The 25,000-nt window shown below is 47.8% G+C and overlaps 3 protein-coding genes across 5 annotated transcripts in view; all 3 read left to right on the top strand.

Annotated features, from left to right (window-relative positions):
• The window catches only part of slc4a2a (solute carrier family 4 member 2a), a 15,503-nt gene extending 7,606 nt beyond the window's left edge, over positions 1–7,897 (top strand). The window contains exons 9-22 of the mRNA XM_079348071.1: positions 371–518; positions 965–1,061; positions 1,144–1,328; positions 1,445–1,664; positions 2,186–2,389; positions 2,483–2,631; positions 2,972–3,166; positions 3,687–3,896; positions 4,341–4,430; positions 4,518–4,684; positions 4,764–5,017; positions 5,722–5,891; positions 6,618–6,791; positions 7,551–7,897. Coding sequence (XP_079204197.1) covers positions 371–518; positions 965–1,061; positions 1,144–1,328; positions 1,445–1,664; positions 2,186–2,389; positions 2,483–2,631; positions 2,972–3,166; positions 3,687–3,896; positions 4,341–4,430; positions 4,518–4,684; positions 4,764–5,017; positions 5,722–5,891; positions 6,618–6,791; positions 7,551–7,631 — 2,344 coding nt within the window. The 3' untranslated portion in view covers positions 7,632–7,897. The remainder of the gene's footprint in view (positions 1–370; positions 519–964; positions 1,062–1,143; positions 1,329–1,444; positions 1,665–2,185; positions 2,390–2,482; positions 2,632–2,971; positions 3,167–3,686; positions 3,897–4,340; positions 4,431–4,517; positions 4,685–4,763; positions 5,018–5,721; positions 5,892–6,617; positions 6,792–7,550) is intronic.
• A 765-nt stretch (positions 7,898–8,662) lies between these two features.
• dnajc5b (DnaJ (Hsp40) homolog, subfamily C, member 5 beta) lies at positions 8,663–14,465 on the top strand. Its single transcript, XM_079348562.1, has 5 exons — positions 8,663–8,813; positions 12,393–12,513; positions 12,605–12,818; positions 13,664–13,838; positions 14,333–14,465. Exons 2-5 carry the CDS (start codon positions 12,407–12,409, stop codon positions 14,428–14,430), a joined length of 594 nt encoding a protein of 197 aa, XP_079204688.1. The 5' UTR covers positions 8,663–8,813; positions 12,393–12,406; the 3' UTR covers positions 14,431–14,465.
• A 2,669-nt stretch (positions 14,466–17,134) lies between these two features.
• Positions 17,135–25,000, top strand: part of LOC306827332 (E3 ubiquitin-protein ligase TRIM63-like) — an 8,144-nt gene continuing 278 nt past the window's right edge. Inside the window, exons 1-9 of one of the 3 annotated variants that reach the window (XM_079349064.1) lie at positions 17,135–17,325; positions 17,638–17,810; positions 19,925–20,099; positions 21,179–21,274; positions 21,938–22,171; positions 23,254–23,276; positions 23,379–23,503; positions 24,167–24,450; positions 24,970–25,000. The exon at positions 24,970–25,000 is cut by the window's right edge and continues 278 nt beyond it. In XM_079349064.1, the coding sequence (XP_079205190.1) occupies positions 17,206–17,325; positions 17,638–17,810; positions 19,925–20,099; positions 21,179–21,274; positions 21,938–22,171; positions 23,254–23,276; positions 23,379–23,503; positions 24,167–24,450; positions 24,970–25,000 (1,261 nt within the window). In that variant the 5' untranslated portion in view covers positions 17,135–17,205. Of the gene's footprint in view, positions 17,326–17,637; positions 17,811–19,918; positions 20,100–21,178; positions 21,275–21,937; positions 22,172–23,253; positions 23,277–23,378; positions 23,504–24,166; positions 24,451–24,969 lie in introns of all 3 variants that reach the window. The other 2 variants (XM_079349063.1, XM_079349062.1) reach the window with 2 other exon arrangements.

Raw genomic sequence — 25,000 nt, 5'->3', positions numbered from 1 at the left:
AGTTCATGTGACGTGGGTGGTTTTTCGTGCATTCATGGCAGAAGATTGGTCCACACACTCGCTCAGATTGAGAAGAAGAACTGAACATAACGTTTGGACCTGCTCGTCTTCTTCTAAGTCTGCTGCACCTGATGTGTCACTAGCTCTTTACCAGCGCTCCTGAATGCTCCTCGCTTATTAATCATCTGACTCAGTAACCAAATATTTACTGTAGTAAAGGAAAAAATGGATCCAGTGAAGGTCACTCATTCTAGGCGTGTGGCGCCCTAGCGCCCTCTATTGATCAGTGCCTGTCAATCATCCATTCGTGATTCTGTGAATGAACAGGAACATTTTATCACTGACGTTGTTTGTCTATGTTTGTGTTCAGTCATCCCAGTGATGAGAAAGACCACAGTCTGTTCAGCAAGAACATCTCTGCAGCCAACATGGCCAACTTGATTGACAGACACATCGGCCAATCAGAGCACTCCATCAATGTCACAAATCACAGAGAGGCTGATGGAGAGATGAACAAGGTAAACAAAACAACAGATAATCAGATACATTCTGTTAATGAGTGTTGGTACATTTTCCCTTAAATGACACCTTAACCTCTGACTCTGAAGGTCGAACTCAAGGTCACTCATGTTTCTTTAGTTTTGTCTCTGTCCACAACACCTCATAAGAGTTCAGTGACAAAGTAAGTTTATTTTATTGTGTCACTTGGAGGTCATGAGGAATGGGTTCTTGGTAAAGGAACTGAGGGGGTCGTGAAGCAGCGTCTTCACTTTAGCCAGCTAACACCTGCTCAGGATGACATTCACTTTGTGTTTTAGATCTCCACAGACATTGAGAACCTGAAAGTCAGGAGGAGTGGAAGGGAAACGAGGGGTGTCATCAGCGTAGCAGAAAGTATAAACAGACCTCGTTGGTTTAATTTTAGCCGTTTTATTTGATTTAATGTACAAACTTATGTGTCCAGAAAGAAGCCCCGCCCCTCTGTCACTCCAGATCCAAACATGAAGAGAAGCTGATGGAGAAGATCCCAGAGAGAGCGGAGGCCACTGTTGTCCTTGTGGGTACGTGTTACAAAGTTGTAGGCATGGGTCTGTAGAACAGCAGGCTCCGTGGGTTTACTGCTTCTCTCTGGTGTGACTGCAGGCAGTGTCGGCTTCCTGGACCAGCCTTCCATGGCCTTCGTGAGGCTGCAGGAGGCGGTTCTGTTGGAGTCTGTCCTGGAGGTTCCTGTTCCTGTGAGGTTCCTCTTCCTCCTGTTGGGCCCGCCCACCGCCAACATGGACTATCACCAAATTGGACGATCCATCTCTACGCTCATGGCAGACAAGGTGAGTCTCTGAAGATTTGACACCTTCTGCAGTTGTCTGGATTCGACCACCAGATGGCGCTGAATGATAACCCACTCCTCTGAAGCCACAGTAATGTGACAAATGTCCCTTTTTAGCACTTTCATGAGGCTGCATATCAGGCCGATGACCGCCAGGACCTGCTGGCGGCCATCAACCGTTTTCTGGACTGTAGCGTGGTCCTCCCTCCCTCTGAAGTCGGTGATGATGAAATGCTTCACTCGGTCGCTCGCTTCCAACGAGAAATGCTCCGAAAGAGGGAGGAGGAGCAGAGCGGGAAGCTGCTGGAGAAACAGAGCAGCGCTCCGCAGGATGAAGGTTGGTCTTCACAGGAACACAACTCACTTGAGCCTGAACCACTGACATGGTCAGCATCGACAAACACTTTGCATTGGTCCCATATGTTGCTGTACATAACTAACTCAAACTCTGTGAGTCGTTAAAAACACTGAAAGAGCGACCACGATGCCTTTTTAACTTTCATTAACTTCTGTTATCTCTGAACTTCCTGCTCAAGAAACAAACCAACATCCATGTCGTAGGTGACCCCAGTGTTTCTCTCTCAGGTCTTTTCTCCACCGTAAGGTACGACCTGTTGATGTGGTGGCAACCCGAACCCTCAACCATGTCATGATAAACGTATTCATTGCCATAAAACATAACAGACTAACATTAAAAGCTCAGTTTAAAGATGGAGAACGTGTTCTCTGGAGATCAGCTAACAGAGAATACCTTCAGATGGACTTTGTGATCTGGGGGTATCATGGACCTGCTGCCATTGTCTTGATGTCATTTGAATGTTGTGATGTCAGATTAGTAATCTCATCCTGATCTTTCAGATTCTCTCGTTCCCTCCAAACACGGAGACGAGCCCCTGAAGCGTTCAGGCCGTCTTTTCGGAGGTCTGATCAAAGACGTGACTCGGCGTTACCCTCAGTACCTCAGCGACCTTCAAGATGCTCTGAACCCTCAGTGCATGGCCGCCATCATCTTCATCTACTTCGCAGCCCTGTCACCTGCCATCACCTTTGGTGGACTCCTGGGTGAGTCTGAAACACCGATGGAAAGAATCAGCGGACAGGGTAACAGCGACGTGTAACTTGAACGATCACTGTGGTCTGCTTCCTGTGACACAGGTGAGAAAACAGACGGTCTGATTGGCGTTTCCGAGCTGATAGTCGCCACTTCGCTGCAGGGTATAGTCTTCAGCATTTTGAGCGCTCAGCCTCTGCTGATCATCGGCTTCTCTGGACCGCTGCTGGTGTTTGAAGAGGCCTTCTACACTGTGAGCACACACACTCATATGTCCCTGTTACCTTGGACAGTCCACAGACGTCACTGATTTAAAACCATGTCCTGTGTTCTCTGTATCTCTGACTTAAGTAACTGCCTCATCTGAAGCTTCATGACACATCTGTGTTGTTCTTTGGGATTCTGTTTGGAGCTTCTTTTGGTAGTTTTGGTAGTCTTGTTGGATCTTTTGAGGGGATGTGTGATGTCTCATGAAGAGATCCCTCTGAGATATCACTGAATCTGTGACTACTGCTCCTGACAGCTGCTACACAAAGTATCTTACTAGCGCCATGCTGACTGCCTCCTGTGTGCGTCTTGTGTCTTCTCTGTAGTTTTGCAAAGATAACGGGATCGAGTATCTGACAGGCCGGGTGTGGATCGGGTTCTGGCTGGTGCTGATCGTAGTCCTGACTGTGGCCTTCGAGGGGAGCATCTTGGTCCGCTTTGTTTCCCGTTTCACTCAGGAAATCTTCTCCTTCCTCATCTCCCTCATTTTCATCTACGAGACATTCGCCAAACTGGTCAAGGTGAGGTCAAAGGTCACCAATATGCAAGGCTACAGTGGCAGCCAGATAATCACACTGCAACAGCTCAAACACATCTGCATGGAGAAACAAACTTAATAGAGTCAGCAGCTTGTTCCTTCAAAATAAAACTCATACTTCTACTGAAGTAAAGCTGCTCCATCGTCCTTTCTGGGCCTCCGTGCATGTGAGCGGGGTCGAAGGATGCAGATTGGAACCCACGCAATAATCCAAAACAAATGCAGTGATGGAAATGCATGAAAGGTATGAAAGAACTTATACCTATAGGGGGCGCTATTTTATATGGATTCCCCACCTGACACCTCGCAGCTCCTCATAGGGCAGTGTGATAGCCCTCGTTGGCAGCTGTACAAGGCTTTAGGTTTATAGGTTGGATGTATTAGGATCGTCCACACAGGCTCAAGGTATCATGTCTCGAGCTCATCTGTTCATTGTGAACTCTGAACACTGAGGATGAAACATCATTTATCTGGTTTCTATTTTTTGTCCTTTAACCCCCCAGATCTTTCAGGAGCATCCCCTTCAAAACTGTTACCATGGTAACAACACAGCTTCCTCATCTAAATGCAACTACACAACAGCAGCAAGGGATTCTGGGAAGGTTGTTGGAGAACCAAACACAGCCCTGCTTTCATTTGTGCTCATGGCTGGGACGTATTTCATCGCTTTCTACCTGCGCAAGTTCAAGAACAGCTCGTTCTTCCCCGGGAGGGTTCGTACACTCACACTCATGTACTGAGGCTGGGGTTTATAAAGGTGCTATCACAACTACATACCATCCATCCCTCCATCCATCCAGTCATCCATCCATCCATCCATCCATCAACACATCCACACATTCATCCATCATCAACACATCCATCCTTCCACACATTCATCCAGTCATCCATCCATCCATCCATCAACACATCCATCCATCTATCAACACATCCATCCATCAACACATCCATCCATCTATCAACACATCCATCCATCCATCCATCCATCCATCCAGTCATCCATCCACACATCCATCCATCCATCCATCTATCCACTAGAAACACACAAACCGAAATGATCACAAGGAGTTCTGGCTTGAGCAGTTGGTCCAGTCATCAGTGTCTTGGGTGTTTATTGGAGAGCTGATTACAGATCAGCTGTTCTGTTTGTGTTTCAGCTCCGTAGGATCATCGGAGACTTTGGTGTTCCCATAGCAATCCTCATCATGGTTCTGGTGGACTACAGCGTTGAGGACACCTACACCCAGGTTTAAAGATACACTTTGAGTGTCCTGTGTTCATTTATAGACTGAAAACTCAATCATCACAGTAATCTTCTCCTTGTTGGCAAACAGAAGCTGAATGTGCCTAGTGGATTCTCAGTGTCGAGTCCAGAGAAGCGTGGTTGGTTGATTTCTCCTTTGGGGTCGGATGGGCAGTTTCCTGTTTGGATGATGGCCGCCAGCATCCTTCCGGCCATCCTGGTCTTCATTCTTATCTTCATGGAGTCTCAGATCACAGCGTATGGCCCTGTCGTTGTTTTAACTTGATTTATATTCTTTTATTTTGGCGGGCAATAACAAATGTATGTTTCCTATCAGGTTGATCGTCAGTAAGAAGGAGAGGATGCTGGCAAAAGGTACTGGTTTCCATGTGGACCTCCTCATTATCGTGGTGGTGGGTGGCCTTTCAGCAATGTTGGGATTGCCATGGTTGTCAGCTGCCACGGTTCGCTCTGTCACACATACCAACGCCCTCACTGTCATGAGCAAAGCTGTCGCCCCTGGAGACAAGCCACGCATCCAGGAAGTGAAGGAGCAGAGGGTGACCGGCTTCCTGGTGGCTGTTTTAGTTGGTAAGACTGTGGCTGTCTCGTTTATTGACAAACATCACTGCTTTTATTATCTCTATCCTCGTCTGTCCTGTCTCTCACCGGTTTCTGACCTGACCCTGTCCTGTCTGTGTCCTGTAACTGACCAGGTTCTGACCTGACCCTGGCCTTTCTCTGTCCTGTCTGTGTCCTGTAACTGACCAGGTTCTGACCTGACCCTGGCCTTTCTCTGTCCTGTCTGTGTCCTGTAACTGACCAGGTTCTGACCTGACCCTGGCCTTTCTCTGTCCTGTCTGTGTCCTGTAACTGACCAGGTTCTGACCTGACCCTGGCCTTTCTCTGTCCTGTCTTTGTGTCTGACCAGGTTCTGACCTGACCCTGGCCTTTCTCTGTCCTGTCTTTGTCTCTGACCAGGTTCTGACCTGACCCTGGCCTTTCTCTGTCCTGTCTTTGTGTCTGACCAGGTTCTGACCTGACCCTGGCCTTTCTCTGTCCTGTCTTTGTGTCTGACCAGGTTCTGACCTGACCCTGGCCTTTCTCTGTCCTGTCTTTGTGTCTGACCAGGTTCTGACCTGATCCTGGCCTTTCTCTGTCCTGTCTTTGTGTCTGACCAGGTTCTGACCTGACCCTGGCCTGTCTCTGTCCTGCCTGTGACTTTTCACTAATCTTTCTGTGACCTGTCTCTGTTGTTTTGTTAACCTGTGTATGACCTGCCTCTGTCCTCTCAGGTCTGTCCATCGTCATTGGGGAGGTCTTACGTCAGATCCCTCTGGCGGTCCTGTTCGGGATCTTCCTCTACATGGGTGTGATGTCACTGAACGGGATCCAGCTCACTGACAGACTCATCCTGCTGCTGATGCCCCCAAAGTACCACCCTGACCAAAGCTATGTCCGCAAGGTCAGCCCCCGGATCATGTCCATCATAAACCCGTCAGACTCATAGTGACTTCTCTGGATACATGTCCCTCACTCACATTGTAACTGACTCATAACTCAACAAAAAACTTTTCATAAACTTTATATAGAATAGAATAAAAAAATCATGACATGAAACATGTGGTGCCTCAATGTTTCACTGACATCTTGCTCTTGGTCTAAGCACCTCACATGTTGATTTGGGGGACAGACAGGTGAGACTGGCAGATGGGTTGCTGCGGTATCAGCAGTAACAGGGACCTTGTGCTGCTGCAACTTTCATCAAAAAGCGACAGTTAAGGTGGTTCAGAGGTTGTGACTTGCGTCTTGTTGCTATTGGATGCTTATTTAGGGAATTTTTAATATTGACTTGTCTTTAATTCTGACCCGGGTTTTGGTCTTTGACCTGAACTTAATTTAGGACTGGTTGGTCTTAACTTACAACGAGGGCCAGGACTTGACAAGGTTCCTATTAAAACTTGGATCTTCAGTCTTTAATGGGGGACTTAACATGGATTTTTTCTCTGGACTGGGATTTTGCTTGACACTTGTATTAGAATTGATATGGGGAAAGTTGCCCTGATTATGAATTGGCTAGCCTCTTGTGGGACTGGGAATTTGTTAAACATCTAGTCCAAGTCGATCTTTCAGACAACCCTACACGAACAGTCACTAACCATTGTCTACCTGTGTCCATGCTCTGTTACAGGTGAGGACGCTGAGGATGCATCTGTTCACCATTGTCCAGCTGATCTGTCTGTCTCTCCTCTGGGTTGTCATGGCAACAGCAGCGGCGCTGGCGTTCCCCTTCATGCTGCTGCTGACCATCCCTGTGAGGATGCTGGTGCTGCCCCGTATCTTCAGCTGGAGAGAGATTCAGAGTGTGAGCTAACTAACTAACTAGCTAACTGATAGCTAGTGTCAGTCTGAGTTGTATTTATAACTCCTGATTGAAGTGATAAATGTTTAAAGATCACTATGAAGTCATTTAGTGTCAGCGGGATGGTGAAACTGGGTTAGATACATAAATAAACACTAAATGTTTGCGCTCACTGTCAGAAGACATATAGAACGCATTAGCAGCTAGCATAAAGCAGCCCTGCTTTGCTAACTGTAGTACATTGAAGTAGCTCTAGCAGTATTGATACCTAGCATATCTACCTCTTTATGTTTTTCATGTTTTTATGTTTCACGTTCATTTTATGTCTTGTTTTACTGGAAAGCACTTTGAGCTGCATACCTGTATGAAAGGTGCTATACATATGAAGCATATTATTACCTGCTGATCTAATGCTAAAGCTGCAAGCGTTAACATCCTGCTAATATGCTAATTGTTGAGACTTAGCTGGTCAGTGTTTAAATAGGTAGTTTTACATGTTCAATTCTGTTTCTGGTTAGCTAAAGTTAGCTAGTCAGTATTAGCAGGAATAATTTGATGTTGGATATGCTAGCCATCTACAGTGTGCTGGTGTTAGCTCGTCCACATTAGCAAAAACAGCTTAATTGCTGTAGTTACATTTATAATAGTTTGGTTAGGTATGCTAACAGTAGTTATATGCTTGAATGTTGTTTGTTTTATCAACCCCACAATGTTACCATGACAACAACCTGCAGTATTGACCTCTAACCTCTGGTCCTACAGCTGGATGCTGATGATGCAGAGCCTCACCTGGAGGAGAAGGAAGGGCAGGATGAGTACTCACAACTGCAGATGCCAGTGTGACCAGCCTGCAGCCTTGTGATTGGCTGATCCACCCCCTTCATTAGCATATCTGATGTGTATCCTGTAGCATTGCTTGGAAATCGTGTTTTTATAAATCCGACTTCTTGATTCACGGGACGGTTTTGTCTCTGACTCTGATGATGCTGCTGAACAAACCGCTTAAATCTGAACTCTTTTCTCTGTCGTTTGTTTAAAAGATCAAACTAACTGAACACAGTCTGTTCTACTTTTGTCCCACGCTGAATGCTTCTATCAATAAAGGCAAAATCCTGATTAACATTTAGATTTCTTCCCTTTTATTTGTTCAAAACTGTTACAGCATTACGAGACTTCCTGTCAATCCCACGTGATCTGTCTGCAGCAAGTCGAACCCCACTCGTCACCTCTGAGACTGACTTTGATTGAAGCTGTCATCATAAACACGTCCTGCTGACTAAAACCACTGTTCTGGATCCGATTCTGATCTGACATTACCTCTGTGTCATTTCTTTAAAGTCAGTAGACTTAGAGCCTACATATCCGCTCAGGTGAGCAGGTGTTTGTCTTATAGTTCGTAAAATGAACCCTGTGTGTCGTCACCTGGAGCGTCTCCAGGATTTATCTGGGCCCTATGAACAGATCTTCTTCCCCATACATCGCACCTGCTCGTCAGGCATGCCCTGTCCTCCATCTTTTCTCCTGTCATCAAAACTCCGGCCACTAGAGGTCACCACTCAGCTCCAGAGGTAATTATATCTTACAGAGCTGAAGCAGAGACGACAGTGACGACAGACAATATGTTGGAAACATTAAAGATCTGCAACAGTAATGCAGTGGTGCACTGTCACTCTACACTGTCTAAGCCCCGCCCCCATCTATGACCAACCTTGTTGTCATGTCAACCTCCCCTCCCTGTCACAATGAGTCCATCGGAGCGTCTCAGGGAAACCTGAGCATGCGTGGCGGCTCTTGGTCACCTGATCCGAGCAGCTGCTGAATGTTTGATGGAGACTGTCAGAGATCCTCGTCCTGCCTCAGAACGACCACACACACCTGCACAGGTAGAGACAGGCAGACAAGGCAGACACACGTAGAGACAGGCAGACACAGGTAAGACACCTGAGACAGACAGACCTCAGGTAGATTGGTTTGAGGACGTGTAGAGGACGGGTGGACTCTTGGACAGGAGGCTGTAACAGGCAGGTACTCTCTCACTCTATAGTCTGTCTTTTCCCTGACAACCCTCCACAATGTTCCCTACCTGTGTGACATCATCATGTGTATCATGTGTCTCACCTGTAAAAAACCCACATCTTTAAAAACTGCTACAGCTGAGAGTGTTTCACCTGTTTCCTGGATTTTTCTTTTTGTCACTGACACTGTTTTGACAAAACTCTAAAAACGTCCCCATAGCTTCAGTGTGATGTGTAAACGATACTCGACTTCTTCCTGCCAGCCGCCTTCGAAAACCTTCTGCATGAAGTCGAGGTGAGCAGGGGGAAACTTTGAGTGAAATTCAGAGTGAGCGAGCAGGCTGAGAGGACGATGTTATTGTCCTTGTGATGATAATGGTGAACACGTAGAACTGATATAAAGATGGATAGATAGAGATAGATAGATAGATACTTTATTGATCCCGAGGGAAATTCAAGATGGACGTCCTCGTCTTCACACTGTGACGGACGCGTGTGTGAACAACCGTCTGCCACAAATGTTCTCGGGAGTGTTTGAAGGAGTGTTTGAAGGAGTGTTTGAAGGAGTGTTTGAAGGAGTGTTTGAAGGAGTGTTTGAAGGAGTGTTTGAAGGAGTGTTTGAAGGAGTGTTTGAAGGAGTGTTTGAAGGAGTGTTTGAAGGAGTGTTTGAAGGAGTGTTTGAAGGAGTGTTTGAAGGAGTGTTTTGTCCTGAAACATTTTGCTGAAGTTTCTTGTTTTGTTTGCTCTTTTATGTGTGATGATGAAGACGTGCACCTGATGTGTTCGTTTATGAAGTTCAGAGTGATGTGGAACAGTTTGTCCAAAACAATGACGAGACGAGACAATGGCAGGAAGTCCAAACAGACAGCTTTAAAGAGCATATTGCAGGTTAAAAAAAATTTTTAATTAATATTTTATATAGTCTGTTAATGGCTGTAAAATAAGTAGGTTATTTTTTTAATATGTTCTACAACACATAAGTGCTCTAATTTAGAGGAGAAAGTGGCTGTTTTAGCATAGCCGTTTAGAACGTGCTTTTTTTTCAACAACGCGTCATATGACGTAACATGAGGGAGTCCCGTTCTCTGACTCTGCTTTGATCGGCTTTATGCGTCCGTGTATGAATGAATGAATGAAGCCTTTATTGCCCCTGGGGGAACTTGTCTTGCACCGAGAGCATCAAACACTTTACAAACAAACATTTAGAAGGCAGCACAAAAGAATTAAAGCACAAAAAACAGGCTAAAACATGATTAAAGAGGTGTAATGACACGTGGTAGTGAGTGAGAACAGACAGGATGCCTCCCTGCTATAGTTTGTAACTTGAGCGGCGCACATTCAGGTGCAGTGTAAGTGGCTGATTATTCATAGTGTGTTTTGGTGAATTATTCTCACAACCTCAGAAACGATCGAACAGACACGTTGAATATTTCGGTATCAGACACAAAAACGTTTCCTTATTAATGATTTAAATCTCTGGCTGTTTAACATAAAATATTATATACGCAGACAGAAAGCGTTTAATGATTTGATCTGCTGGAATCCTCTGTATATTCTCTAGTGTGAGCGTAATAGACACCGGACAGTCTGTTTTAATATATGTAGTCATACGATTTATTATAAATCCAACTCTGTTACAAGAGAGCGCGTGTGTGTGTGTGCGCGTGTGTGTGTGTGTGTGTGTGTGTGTGTTTGTGTGTGTGCGCAGTGGGGAAAGACGGAACGCGCAGTTTGGAAACGAAACGAAACACAACCTTTACTTCTGTCGGTCCTTTATCCCATTAAAACTTTAAACTTTTTGTAGTAGCCTAATATATGTGCACGCATTAAACTGTGGAGTGTGTGTGTGTGTGTGTGTGTGTGTGTGTGTTTGTGTGTGCGCAGTGGGAAAAGACGGAACGCGCGGTTTGGAAACAAACAGAAACACAAGCTTTACGTCGGTCCTCTATCCAATTAAAACTTTAAACTTTTTGTAGTAGCCTAATATATGTGCACGCATTAAACTGTGGAGTGTGTGCGCTGTTGTGCATGTTTGTGTGGATTACGTGCGCCGTGATCCTGCACCATACACTGTATTTTCTATAACAACGTGAGCACTGGGCTGCATGAGGAATAAACAATTAAGACATGGTGCTGCACTTGCACAGGCCGTGTAATCGGGTTCTATGTCTGTCTGTCTGTCTCTCTCTCTCTCTCTCTCTCGCGCGCGCGCACAGCGCGGCACCGTAATACGTTGTACAGATTTGCCGTTTTTACAAGCAGCTCCCATACAATGTAAAGGGGAATGATCGTCACTTGTACCTTCTACAAATTGTTTTTGAATTGATTGAATGTGATTACAAACTTTACATATGCTGATGTGAACACAGCACGAGCCCATATATGGCGAGCTGACACCTGTCACTCAGCAGGACGCCTGCTCCGGGTCTCTCCTCACACCACAGCTTCTCTCCTGAGGCCGTTATTCCTCTAATCCTGCCTGTTTCTGCTCTCTATCACATCTAACAGGTTCAGAATAATAAGCCAGTGGACCATTATATGTAAAGGAATACATGTCTTCTTCCTCTTTATTGACGGGAGTGACACTCGGATCCATGATTTTCTATGTTAAACAGACGGGGATTCAGCGGGACTCCCTTATGTTACGTCACAGCCGAATGCGGAAGTAAAAAGCAAAGACGTGCGAAAACGTACTAAAACGTCTCCAGGAGACCCTGTGGGTTATTAATTTCAGAATTTCTTTAAAAACAGTATTGTTAACGTATTTTCCTATGATTAGTTAAGTTTTGTCTTTAACCTGCAATATGCTCTTTAAGTGTGATTGGACCTGCAGGTGCTGACAGGAAGTGACCAGAGACAGAGCACTTTGTATTTAAGTTAGTACTGTATATCGTCATCAACATGTTCAGCTGTTCTCGAGAGCTCCATCAGCATCCTAAAAGGTGTATTTATCCTGGTTGCCCTGGTTGCCCTGGTTGTCCTGATTATCCTGGTTGTCCTGGTTGTCCTGGTTATCCTGGTTGTCCTGGTTGTCCTGGTTGTCCTGGTAATCCTGGTTGTCCTGGTTGTCCTGGTTGTCCTGGTAATCCTGGTTGTCCTGGCTGTCCTGGATATCCTGGTTGTCCTGGTAATCCTGGTTGTCCTGATTGTCCTGGTTATCCTGGTTGTCCTGGTTGTCCTGGATATCCTGGTTGTCCTGGCTGTTGTCAGTGGCCTCATCAAGGTTGTAGGTGTTCATAAAGAGCTGGGTCTTTAGCTTTCTCTTCAAGGTGTAAAGAGACTGAGCAGATCGGATGGACTTTGCTGATTCACTCCTACACATGGGGGACGACAGAGGAGAAGGGTCTAGATACAGAACTGATCATCTGAATCAGGTGTGTTGGAAGAAGGACACATCTGAACCATGCAGGGCAGCGGGTCCCTGGGACCAGGATGGAGAATCACTTTAGATGGTGTCTTTTGACTCCTTTGCACAGGAGTGGGCGCTGAAGCAGGGTAATCCTGTTTGTGACTGTGGTGCTGCTTGTTGCTCAGTTCAGGTGTGTGTGAGGCCAGAGCTCTGATTGACACGTGTGTGTACCTGCTACAGGTGATGGTGTCAGGATGTCTGACGGGAGGCAGCGAACTTTGTCCACCTCAGGAGAGTCTCTGTATCAGATCCTCGCACTGCAGAAAGGCTGCAGTCATGACGACATCAAGAAGTCCTACAGGTGAGATATAAAGCCCCGCCCACTCACCTGCAGCCCCCTGTGTGTTTACATGAGGTGTCTGTTAACATGAGATATGTGCAAACTTCAACAGGAAGTTGGCGTTGCGGTACCACCCTGATAAGAATCCGGACGACCCGGACGCAGCAGAGAAGTTTAAGGAGCTGAACTCAGCTCACGCCGTTCTGTCCGACCTGACCAAGAGGAACATCTACGACTCATACGGTTCTCTGGGACTCTACGTGGCCCAGCAGTTTGGAGAGGACAACGTCAACACCTACTTCATGCTGTCAACCTGGTGGGCCAAGGTGGGCGGGGCTTACACTGGCCAATCAAGGAATATTTCATGATGTCATCAAATACGTATTTTTACTGACTGACATTACAGACACACTCTGCTCTGACAGCATCGATGTTGTTTTATTATATAATTCTATACTGCTCTCAGTAATGTTGTATCCAATGAAAGTCTTTGTCCCGCCCCCTCAAACCTTCTCACTCTGCTCTGTTCTCTCAGCTGCTGCAACACTTTCACTGTTTTCAAACATGCAGTTTAATAACGCTGAAGACCAGCTGAGTGGTGTGGCTTCACAGACCATGGGGGACCCTGGACTACCAAAGTACCAGGATCAGGATCTTAAAAGACCTGCAGCTTTTCTTTAAATAATCTGGTTTAAATGTCTGAGATCTGGATCTTGATCTGTATCCAGTTTCTGTCTCATGGTCTGGATCTTTTTCTGTATCCTGTTAATGTCTCATGGTCGAGATCTTGATCTGTAACTTGTTCCTGTCTCATGGTCTGGATCTTTTTCTGTATCCTGTTTCTGTCTAATGGTCGAGATCTTGATCTGTATCCTGTTCCTGTCTCAGGGTATGGATCTTGATCTGTATCCTGTTTCTTCTCATGGTCTGGATCTTGATCTGTATCCTGTTCCTGTCTCAGGGTATGGATCTTGATCTGTATCCTGTTCCTGTCTCAGGGTCTGTATCCTACTTCTGTCTCATGGTCTGGATCTTGATCTGTATCCTGCTTCTGTCTCATGGTCTGGATCTTGGTCTGTATCCTGCTTCTGTCTCATGGTCTGGATCTTGGTCTGTATCCTGTTTTTGTCTCATGGTCTGGATCTTGATCTGTATCCTGTTCCTGTCTCAGGGTCTGTTCGCGCTGTGTGGACTTCTGACTGGCTTTTACTGCTGTTGCTGTCTTTGCTGCTGCTGTAACTGCTGCTGTGGGAAACTTAAGCCGCCGCCCACAGGTGAAGGGGCGGAGTCAGACTATGTCTCCCCTGATGACCTGGAGGAGGAGTTACGCAATGACCCAGACAATGGTGAGAACACAGGAGGTTCTGAGCTTTACGTTTGAAAGGCAAATGTCTGACTGTTGATCCGATCTGTAAATATCTGATCTAATATCGCCAAATCAATGAGAGCACCTTAATTAAAAACCTTAAAGGACCAATCAGAGAGCAGGTCTCTTCCTGTGTGATCAGTCAGCCAATCAGAGAGCTGCTCTCTTCCTGTGTGATCATGAAGGAAACCTGCTGTGTTGAAGCTTCTCTTCAACAATGCAGCAGCCAGTATGTCCTCCTTCTAACTTTAGATTCTGCTCCTGAATGCTCTGGATCTGATTGGACCAGAGACTGTAGGCTCTTAGAAGCCCCCCCTCCCTCCTGTCCCCTAAATAATGAAGATCATTGATGTGCCCCTGATTCATTCTCTCAGTGTTTGCAGATCTTGTTTAACCTTTGAGCACTGAATATAAATTTAGATCTTGCTTCTCACCAACTGAACATCAACCATCCTCGTTTGTGTTTCTGTGCAGACGTCGAAGCTCCGATCATTCAGCAGCCGACAAACGCCAGTGAGAAAACTCAACTGATCACCGATGGACACCGTAGATATGGAGACACGTATACATGAAGCCGGCAGGAAACAGGAAATGCATCACCGACCCACCTGATCGATCTGTCATCGATCTCCAAACAACACCTGGTGGATCTGCATGAACAGTTCACTGTGAAAAAATCACTAAGATCACTAAGTAGTTTCTAAACACTGAATTAAAGTTTGACATTAAAGCAACAATCTGACTTTTAAACAAAATATCCTGTTTCATAAATCAGCTCTTTGAACTCCTTCACCTGTGTGTCAGTAAAGAGATAATTAATTCATGTGAACCCTCGTTACAACATGACCTCAGCAAGATCCAAACCCTCGTTACAACATGACCTCAGCAAGATCCAAACCCTCGTTACAACATGACCTCAGCAAGATCCAAACCCTCGTTACAACATGACCTCAGCAAGATCCAAACCCTTGTTACAACATGACCTCAGCAAGATCCAAACCTTTGTAAAAACATGATCTCAGCAAGATCCAAACCCTCGTTACAACATGACCTCAGCAAGATCCAAACCCTCGTTACAACATGACCTCAGCAAGATCCAAACCCTCGTTACAACATGACCTCAGCAAGATCCAAACCCTCGTTACAACATGACCTCAGCAAGATCCAAACCCTCGTTACAACATGACCTCAGCAAGATCCAAACCCTTGTTACAACATGACCTCAGCAAGATCCAAACCTTTGTAAAAACATGATCTCAGCAAGGTCCAAACCCTCGTTACAACATGACCTCAGCAAGATCCAAACCTTTGTAAAAACATGATCTCAGCAAGATCCAAACCCTCGTTACAACATGACCTCAGCAAGATCCAAACCCTCGTTACAACATGACCTCAGCAAGATCCAAACCCTCGTTACAACATGACCTCAGCAAGATCCAAACCCTCGTTACAACATGACCTCAGCAAGATCCAAACCCTCGTTACAACATGACCTCAGCAAGATCCAAACCCTCGTTACAACATGACCTCAGCAAGATCCAAACCCTCGTTACAACATGACCTCAGCAAGATCCAAACCCTAGTTACAACATGACCTCAGCAAGATCCAAACCCTAGTTACAACATGACCTCAGCAAGATCCAAACCCTCGTTACAACATGATCTCAGCAAGATCCAAACCCTCGATACAACATGACCTCAGCAAGATCCAAACCCTTGTTACAACATGATCTCAGCAAGATCTAAACCCTTGTAAAAACATGATCTCAGCAAGATTCAAACCCTCGTAAAAACATGATCTCAGCAAGATCCAAACCCTCGTTACAACATGACCTCAGCAAGATCCAAACCCTAGTTACAACATGACCTCAGCAAGATCCAAACCCTTGTAAAAACATGATCTCAGCAAGATCCAAACCCTTGTAAAAACATGATCTCAGCAAGATCCAAACCCTCGTTACAACATGATCTCAGCAAGATCCAAACCCTTGTAAAAACATGATCTCAGCAAGATCCAAACCCTCGTAAAAACATGATCTCAGCAAGATCCAAACCCTCGTTACAACATGATCTCAGCAAGATCCAAGCCCTCGTAAAAACATGATCTCAGCAAGATCCAAATCCTCATTACAACAAGATCCTAACTTAAAACATCTTCTTAGGGTCAAGTCCCATCAAGATAAAAATCTTGCTTTTCGTTAAATTAGAGCTAAAGCAGCATCTCGTCTTTTGTGTTTGAGCGTTTTTCACATCTTGTCTTGGACGTATTCCTTGCAGGATCCAGTTCTTGAGGAAGATCTGCAATGTGTTCCAAGACTTGTTCAATCTGATTCACTTTTTTTTGGTATCTTGTCTGAGGAAGATCTAAATCTTGCTTCATGTGCAAACCAGACCCATGTTTTAAATTATGAGTTTTTTTCTATTTTGAACAAACAGGATTCATTTAATCAACGTTACACCGTTGTGTTTTCGGACTCCTCAGCTTTCCAAATTGTCCGACTGTTGCTTTCATGAGAGAGTTCATTTCAGTTTAAACTCTGAATATTAATCTTTTATTTTATTAAACTCAGTCTCTGATTGGTTGTTTGGTGTTTCTACAATAAGACGTCACCATAACTCTGTTTGTCCGTTTAGAATAATCAAATTATTAAGTTCATATCCAGTTTGTCGTCATGTGTTTATGTAAATAAAGTTTTGCTGTGAGAGTTGATGGTTTGATGATGTCACTTTGTTAAATAAAACCGGTTTCGTGACCCCTCCTGTGCTGCAGGGGGCGCTGTTCTTACACAGAGACAGGTCTATGCACCCTGTCAGCGGAAACATTGTCAGCACTTGTCTGCAGTCTGCAAAGTTTGAAAGAGTTTGTTTGTAATTTTTATCAATTAAAAAAACTATAAATTATGGAATATTTGTGGGTCTGGTTTAATCTTTTATTTTGTTGTTTACTTACTCCAGCAGGGGGCGCTGCAGCCTCCTCCTGATACAGGCTACTGTCCCTTTAATAAGCCCTGTGCTGGTTAGACCCCCATCCTGTCCTGTCCGACTCCCCCTGTGACCTTTGACATATAAGGGCATGTCGGCACGGCAACGGCTGACGTCAGTCCGTCTAAAAACAGACCGTGAGCTCCTCACTGCGCAGACTCCAACACTAACAGCGCTCACCTTCCGCTGCTGCTTTGTCCCCCTAAACTTTGTCCAACCTCTGGGATTTATCTCCGCCGCTGTCATCCTCGGTGTTCCCTCCGGTGTCTCCCCCGCTGTCCCCCCGGTGTCCCCCCGGTGTCTCCGCCGGTGTCCCCCCCACTGCCCCCCCACTGTCCCCCCGGTGTCCCCCCACACTCGGCACCATGGACAGTCTGGAGAAGCAGCTCGTCTGTCCCATCTGTCTGGAGATGTTTACTAAACCTGTGGTCATCCTGCCCTGCCAACACAACCTGTGCCGCAAATGTGCCAATGACGTGTTCCAGGTGAGACACACACACACACACACACACACACACACACACACACACACACACACACACACACACACACGTTGAAGTGAACTTGTGTGTGAATACAGTATGATTGGTTGGTTGATTGAGGTTGATGCTCCTGTCTCACCTGTCCAGGTGTTTCTTTACTCGATGACATCACTCAGACTGAATGTTCTGTTGTCATAGTAACACTCAAACCAGCTGTGTGTTTGTGGAGGCTGACAGGTGTGTGTCTCAGGTGCGTTTCATTCTCTTGTTGTCATACACTTCTGTACTTGCTTGATGCCCCGCCCCCCCCTGCAGGCATCCAATCCCTACCTGTCGACAAGGAGCGGCTCCACGGTGACATCCGGCGGTCGATTCCGCTGCCCGTCGTGCCGCCATGAGGTCGTTCTGGATCGACACGGAGTGTATGGACTGCAGAGGAACCTGCTGGTGGAGAACATCATCGACATGTACAAGCAGGGCAGCAGCAGGTAACACACACACACCTGCACACACACCTGCACACACACCTGCACACACACCTGCACACATCTGGATATACCTATACACACACACACCTGCACACATCTGGATATACCTATACACACACACCTGCACACATCTGGATATACCTATACACACACACACCTGCACACACACCTGTACACACACCTGCACACACACCTGCACACACACACCTGCACACACACCTGCACACACACACCTGCACACACACCTGCACACACACCTGCACACACACCTGCACACACACACCTGCACACACACCTGCACACACACCTGCACACACACCTGCACACATCTGGATATACCTATACACACACACCTGCACACACACCTGCACACATCTGGATATACATATACACACACACCTGCACACACACCTGCACACATCTGGATAGACCTGCACACACACACCTGTACACACACACACCTGCACACACACCTGCACACATCTGGATAGACCTGCACACACACACACCTGTACACACACACCTGTACACACACACCTGTACACACACACACCTGCACACACACACCTGTACACACACACACCTGCACACACACCTGCACACACACCTGCACACACACCTGTACACACACACACCTGCACACACACACCTGTACACACACACACCTGTACACACACACACCTGTACACACACACACCTGCACACACACCTGCACACACACCTGCACACACACCTGTACACACACACACCTGCACACATCTGGATAGACCTGCACACACACACCTGTACACACACACCTGCACACACACACCTGTACACACACACCTGTACACACACACCTGTACACACACACCTGTACACACTGAGCTATGTTCTTGAAAAAGCACCAGATCAAACTTTCACCTGATTGGTCAGTCATGGCTTTTATTTTGGTAGTTTTTTCTGATGACATCACAGAGTGACACGCTCAGATGTCCAGATTTAACCTCAGTGTGATGAAACTGTTCAGCTCCACTTTCTGCTGAGTCACTGAACCCGCTGTTTACTAACAACAACAACACAAGCAGACTGAGGCCTGTGAGGCGTTCAGGTGCAGGGACAGACTGTGAGGCGTTCAGGTGCAGGGACAGACTGTGAGGCGTTCAGGTGCAGGGACAGACTGTGAGGCGTTCAGGTGCAGGGACAGACTGTGAGGCGTTCAGGTGCAGGGACAGGCTCTGTGAGGCGTTCAGGTGCAGGGACAGGCTCTGTGAGGCGTTCAGGGACAGGCTCTGTGAGGCGTTCAGGTGCAGGGACAGACTGTGAGGCGTTCAGGTGCAGGGACAGGCTCTGTGAGGCGTTCAGGTGCAGGGACAGACTCTGTGAGGCGTTCAGGTGCAGGGACAGACTGTGAGGCGTTCAGGTGCAGGGACAGGCTCTGTGAGGCGTTCAGGTGCAGGGACAGGCTCTGTGAGGCGTTCAGGTGCAGGGACAGGCTCTGTGAGGCGTTCAGGTGCAGGGACAGACTGTGAGGCGTTCAGGTGCAGGGACAGACTCTGTGAGGCGTTCAGGTGCAGGGACAGACTCTGTGAGGCGTTCAGGTGCAGGGACAGGCTCTGTGAGGCGTTCAGGTGCAGGGACAGACTGTGAGGCGTTCAGGTGCAGGGACAGACTGTGAGGCGTTCAGGTGCAGGGACAGACTCTGTGAGGCGTTCAGGTGCAGGGACAGACTGTGAGGCGTTCAGGTGCAGGGACAGACTGTGAGGCGTTCAGGTGCAGGGACAGACTGTGAGGCGTTCAGGTGCAGGGACAGGCTCTGTGAGGCGTTCAGGTGCAGGGACAGGCTCTGTGAGGCGTTCAGGTGCAGGGACAGACTGTGAGGCGTTCAGGTGCAGGGACAGACTCTGTGAGGCGTTCAGGTGCAGGGACAGACTCTGTGAGGCGTTCAGGTGCAGGGACAGACTCTGTCAGGTGGGAGAGGTGACACGTGAGTCAACAGGATGTTTACAGCAGTGTGATGAAGGCAGCAGGTGTTAGCTAGCTGTTAGCAGTTAGCCTTCAGACTGGATCTATTATGAAAGTGGGTCAGTGAGACGGCCTGATAAACATGTCCCCCCCCCCGCCCCCCCCAGCAGCAGGCCCGTCCCTGAGGTGAAGCAGCAGCAGCCGATGTGTGAGGATCACGAGGAGGAGAAGATCAACATCTACTGTGTGAGCTGCGGCGTGCCCACCTGTTCTCTGTGTAAGGTGTTCGGCGCTCACAAGGACTGTGAGGTCGCTCCGCTCGACAGCGTCTTCCTCACACAGAAGGTGAGAGTGATGCTGTGTCTTTAGCTCCGCCCCCTCCTTTAAATATGACAGCGTCTTCCTCACACAGAAGGTGAGAGTGATGCTGTGTCTTTAGCTCCGCCCCCTCCTTTAAATATGACAGCGTCTTCCTCACACAGAAGGTGAGAGTGATGCTTTGTCTTTAGCTCCGCCCCCTCCTTTAAATATGACAGTGTCTTCCTCACACAGAAGGTGAGAGTGATGCTGTGTCTTTAGCTCCGCCCCCTCCTTTAAATATGACAGCGTCTTCCTCACACAGAAGGTGAGAGTGATGCTGTGTCTTTAGCTCCGCCCCCTCCTTTAAATATGACAGTGTCGTCCTCACACAGAAGGTGAGAGTGATGCTTTGTCTTTAGCTCCGCCCCCTCCTTTAAATATGACAGCGTCTTCCTCACACAGAAGGTGAGAGTGATGCTTTGTCTTTAGCTCCGCCCCCTCCTTTAAATATGACAGCGTCTTCCTCACACAGAAGGTGAGAGTGATGCTTTGTCTTTAGCTCCGCCCCCTCCTTTAAATATGACAGCGTCTTCCTCACACAGAAGGTGAGAGTGATGCTTTGTCTTTAGCTCCGCCCCCTCCTTTAAATATGACAGCGTCTTCCTCACACAGAAGGTGAGAGTGATGCTTTGTCTTTAGCTCCGCCCCCTCCTTTAAATATGACAGCGTCTTCCTCACACAGAAGGTGAGAGTGATGCTTTGTCTTTAGCTCCGCCCCCTCCTTTAAATATGACAGCGTCTTCCTCACACAGAAGGTGAGAGTGATGCTTTGTCTTTAGCTCCACCCACTTGTTCAAATATGGTCACATAAACTTGACATAAAACAGTCGTCTGCTCAGAGATTGTTTGACTACGACCAATCACAAACTAGACCCATGTGGTCATGGTGCTCACAGGTAGCCCCGCCCCTAACTCCTCCCCCTGAGTCTAAACTGTGTGTGTGTGTGTGTGTGTGTGTGTGTGTGTGTGTGTGTGTGTGTGTGTGTGTGTGTGTGTGTGTGTGTGTGTGTGTGTGTGTGTGTGTGTGTGTGTGTGTGTGTGTGTGTGTGTGTGTGTGTGTGTAGGCTGAGCTCACTGACTGTATCTCCATGCTGGTGGGGAACAATGAGAGGACTCAGGCGATCATCAGTCAGCTGGAGGAGACATGCAGAGCGGTCGACGTGAGTCTACAGAAATCTGTGTGTGTGTGTGTGTGTGTGTGTCTGTGTGTGTCTGTGTGTGTGTGCTCACCTGAGCGCTGTGTGTGTGTGTGTGTGTGTGTGTGTCTGTGTGTGTGTGTGTGTGTGTGTGTGTGTGTCTGTGTGTGTGTGCTCACCTGAGCGCTGTGTGTGTGTGTGTGTCTGTGTCTGTGTGTGTCTGTGTGTGTGTGCTCACCTGAGCGCTGTGTGTGTGTGTGTGTGTGTGTGTGTGTGTGTGTGTGTGTGTGTGTGTGTGTGTGTGTGTGTGTGTGTGTGTGTGTGTGTGTCTGTGTGTGTGTGCTCACCTGAGCGCTGTGTGTGTGTGTGTGTGTGTGTGTGTGTGTCTGTGTGTGTGTGCTCACCTGAGCGCTGTGTGTGTGTGTGTGTGTGTGTGTGTGTGTGTGTGTGTGTGTGTGTGTGTGTGTGTGTCTGTGTGTGTCTGTGTGTGTGTGCTCACCTGAGCGCTGTGTGTGTGTGTGTGCGTGTGTGCGTGTGTGTGTGTGTCTGTGTGTGTGTGCTCACCTGAGCGCTGTGTGTGTGTGTGTGTGTGTGTGTGTGTGTGTGTGTGTGTGTGTGTGTGTGTGTGTGTGTGTGTGTGTGTGTGTGTGTGTGTGTGTGTGTGTGTGTGTGTGTGTGTGTGTTCAGGAGAACGGGCGCAGGCAGAAGTCGAAGGTGTGCGAGTCGTTCGATCACCTGTTCGCCCTGCTGGAGGAGAGGAAGGGAGAGATGACTCTGAGGATCAACAGCGAGCAGGAGGAGAAACTGGACTACATCCGCGGCCTGAGGAGGAGGTACAGCGAGCACCTGGAGAACACCGCCAAGGTGGTGGAGACCGCCATCCAGTCCCTGGACGAGTCTGAGATGGCCGTGTTCCTGCAGGTGATCCTGAACGCACCGCGGTTCCGCCCACTTTCTTCTTCACTGGTTTTCTCCTCAGTCCGTCGTGTTTCATTCTTCTTTAGGTTTAAACATTCACTCACTTTCATAATCGCTGGTTTCAGATCAGAGAGAGGGGGGAGGAGTCAGAGAGGGAGGAGTCAGAGGGGGAGGGGTCATAGAGGGAGGAGTCAGAGGGGGAGGGGTCAGAGAGGGAGGAGTCAGAGAGGGAGGAGTCAGAGGGGGAGGGGTCATAGAGGGAGGAGTCAGAGAGGGAGGAGTCAGAATATACAGGTGTGTGTCAGAGAGGGAGGTGTCAGAAAAGGAGGAGTCATAGAGGGAGGAGTCAGAGGGGGAGGAGTCAGAGAGGGAGGAGTCAGAATATACAGGTGTGTGTCAGAGAGGGAGGTGTCAGAAAAGGAGGAGTCATAGAGGGAGGAGTCAGAGGGGGAGGAGTCAGAGAGGGAGGAGTCAGAGGGGGAGGAGTCAGAATATACAGGTGTGTCAGAGAGGGAGGAGTCAGACAAGGAGGAGTCAGAGAAGGAGGAGTCAGAGAGGGAGGAGTCAGAGGGGGAGGGGTCAGAGGGGGAGGAGTCAGAGAGGGAGGAGTCAGAATATACAGGTGTGTCAGAGAGGGAGGAGTCAGACAAGGAGGAGTCAGAGAAGGAGGAGTCAGAGAGGGAGGAGTCAGAGGGGGAGGAGGGTGAGGAGTCAGAGAGGGAGGAGTCAGAAATGACAGGCGATCGTCTATGGAAACATCGTCATCACTATATTGTGACAGTTCAGGATGTAGCCCCGCCTCTCGCCTCTCGCCCAATGACAGCTGGGAGCGGCTCCAGCGACCTCACGACCCCGAACAGAAAAAGCGGTCTAGATAACGGATTCTGAAAGAGACGTGGATCTTGTCTCACTCAGACAGTGTGCAGATCGCCGCTTATTTCTCAAAGATGAAGCAGGAAGTGATCTGATATTTGGAGTGTGAGACTTTGACTTGTGTTGCCGTGGTAACGGGTTGCAAACAGCTATGAGTGTTGTGGGATTTTTAGCTGCTCTGAGAATAACAAACGTTGTCTTGTCCTCCACAGACAACCAAACCGCTGCTGCAGAAGTGAGTGTCAGCCTGTGATGTCATGCGTTTGCTTGTGATGTCACCACGATGGCGCCGCAGGTGAGTCGCCAGGTGTTGTTAAACTGTTGTTTTGGCGTTCAGGATCGTGGAGGGCACGGACACGTCTCACCTGGAGCAGGTCCAGCACGGCTACGAGAAGATGGATCACTTCACGACCAGCTTCGAGCGTCAGAGGAGAGCGCTGAGCAGAGTGGACTTCATCAAACGTAAGACATGCAGGAAGTCACAGCGTCCAATCAGAGAAGGGCTAGCTTAGCTGCTACCATTTGTCTTTAAACTTCACAAAGTGAGGCCAGTGTTTGCTACGTTTGTTAGCACTGAATTAGCTTAGCATTAGACATAATGTTCCCTGATGTTCCAGCTGTTATTGCAGCCTTGTTCGGTCTCGTCATGCTAACATGTTGACATTAATGCTAGTGTTAAAGGATGCTAACAAAGAGATGTAGACCCTCAAGCTGACTCTCGATGTCCTCTCTAAACCCGCCACATGGACTGCATGAGGCCAAGAGGTTTAATACCAGCGGGATAGCACTTTTTGAATTCTCTGTAACCATGACAACACAATGTTGGTTTTATGGTGTTTGTTTAGCTTTACATTCTTGAAATGTCACAGCGCTATGAACTCTGGGTACTTCCCTCAGTCAGCAGATATGACCACAGGGTGCATAACACATCCATCGAGACTGGGCCGAGGACCTACTTACAGTTAGCATAGAGCTAATGTGTTAGCATTAAGATGCTAACATTTCACAGATGCTATATTAAAAAATATGCTAATGTGTTAGCTGTGAGTGTCTGATATGAAGTGTACTGCAGACTAACTTGTTAGCATAGAGCTAAGGTCACATGATCAATGTGCTGTCTCTCAGTGGATGAAGACGATGATGACGATGATGATGAACCCATAGAGGCCAAAAGTTCCACATCATCCAGTCGATCAGAGCCGCTGCCACAGGCCACGGGACCATCAGCCAATCAGCAGCCGTCTCTAGCTCCTGTTCAGCCGACAGGAGTTCAGCTTCTAGCCCCGCCCCCTCAGAGAGCATCAGAAGCCCCGTCAACCACAAGCAACACCTTGCAGACAAAGAGTCCCGCCCCCTCATCATCTGCTGCACTGCCCCTGCCCCTCCCTACCGCTGGCCCCGCCCCTCAGGTATGACATGTGTGTAAGGGGTAGAGAACGAGCAGGTAGACAGGGAGGCTGTGATTGATAATAAAATTCATGAAATCTTAATGGATTACATTTGAGTCTGTTTTAATAAATCCCTAAAATAGTTTATACTTTATGCTTATGTTAAGAGTTTATAGACAGAGAGAGGGGCGTGGCTTCAGAGGGAACACAGGGGGAGGGGCGTGGCTTCAGAGGAGATACTGGGGGCGTGGTTTCAGAGGGAACACAGGGGGCTAGGGGGCGTGGCTTCAGAGGATGTACTGGGGGCATGGCTTCAGAGGGAGCACAGGTGGGCGTGGCTTCAGATCGAGCACAGGGGTAAGGGGCGTGGCTTCAGAGGGAGCACAGGTGGGCGTGGCTTCAGATCGAGCACAGGGGTAAGGGGCGTGGCTTCAGAGGGAGCACAGGTGGGCGTGGCTTCAGATCGAACACAGGGGTAAGGGGCGTGGCTTCAAAGGGAGCAGCGAATAATAAATGTGAACGTGTGTTTTTGTGCTGCAGGGTCAGCCGGATGGTCAGAGCGAGGACGACG

The sequence above is a fragment of the Symphodus melops genome, assembly GCF_947650265.1.
Source record: "Symphodus melops genome assembly, chromosome: 7".
NCBI classification, from domain to species: Eukaryota; Metazoa; Chordata; class Actinopteri; order Labriformes; family Labridae; genus Symphodus; species Symphodus melops.
Note: the sequence above shows the minus strand (reverse complement) of the source record. Positions and strands in the feature narration are given on the sequence as shown.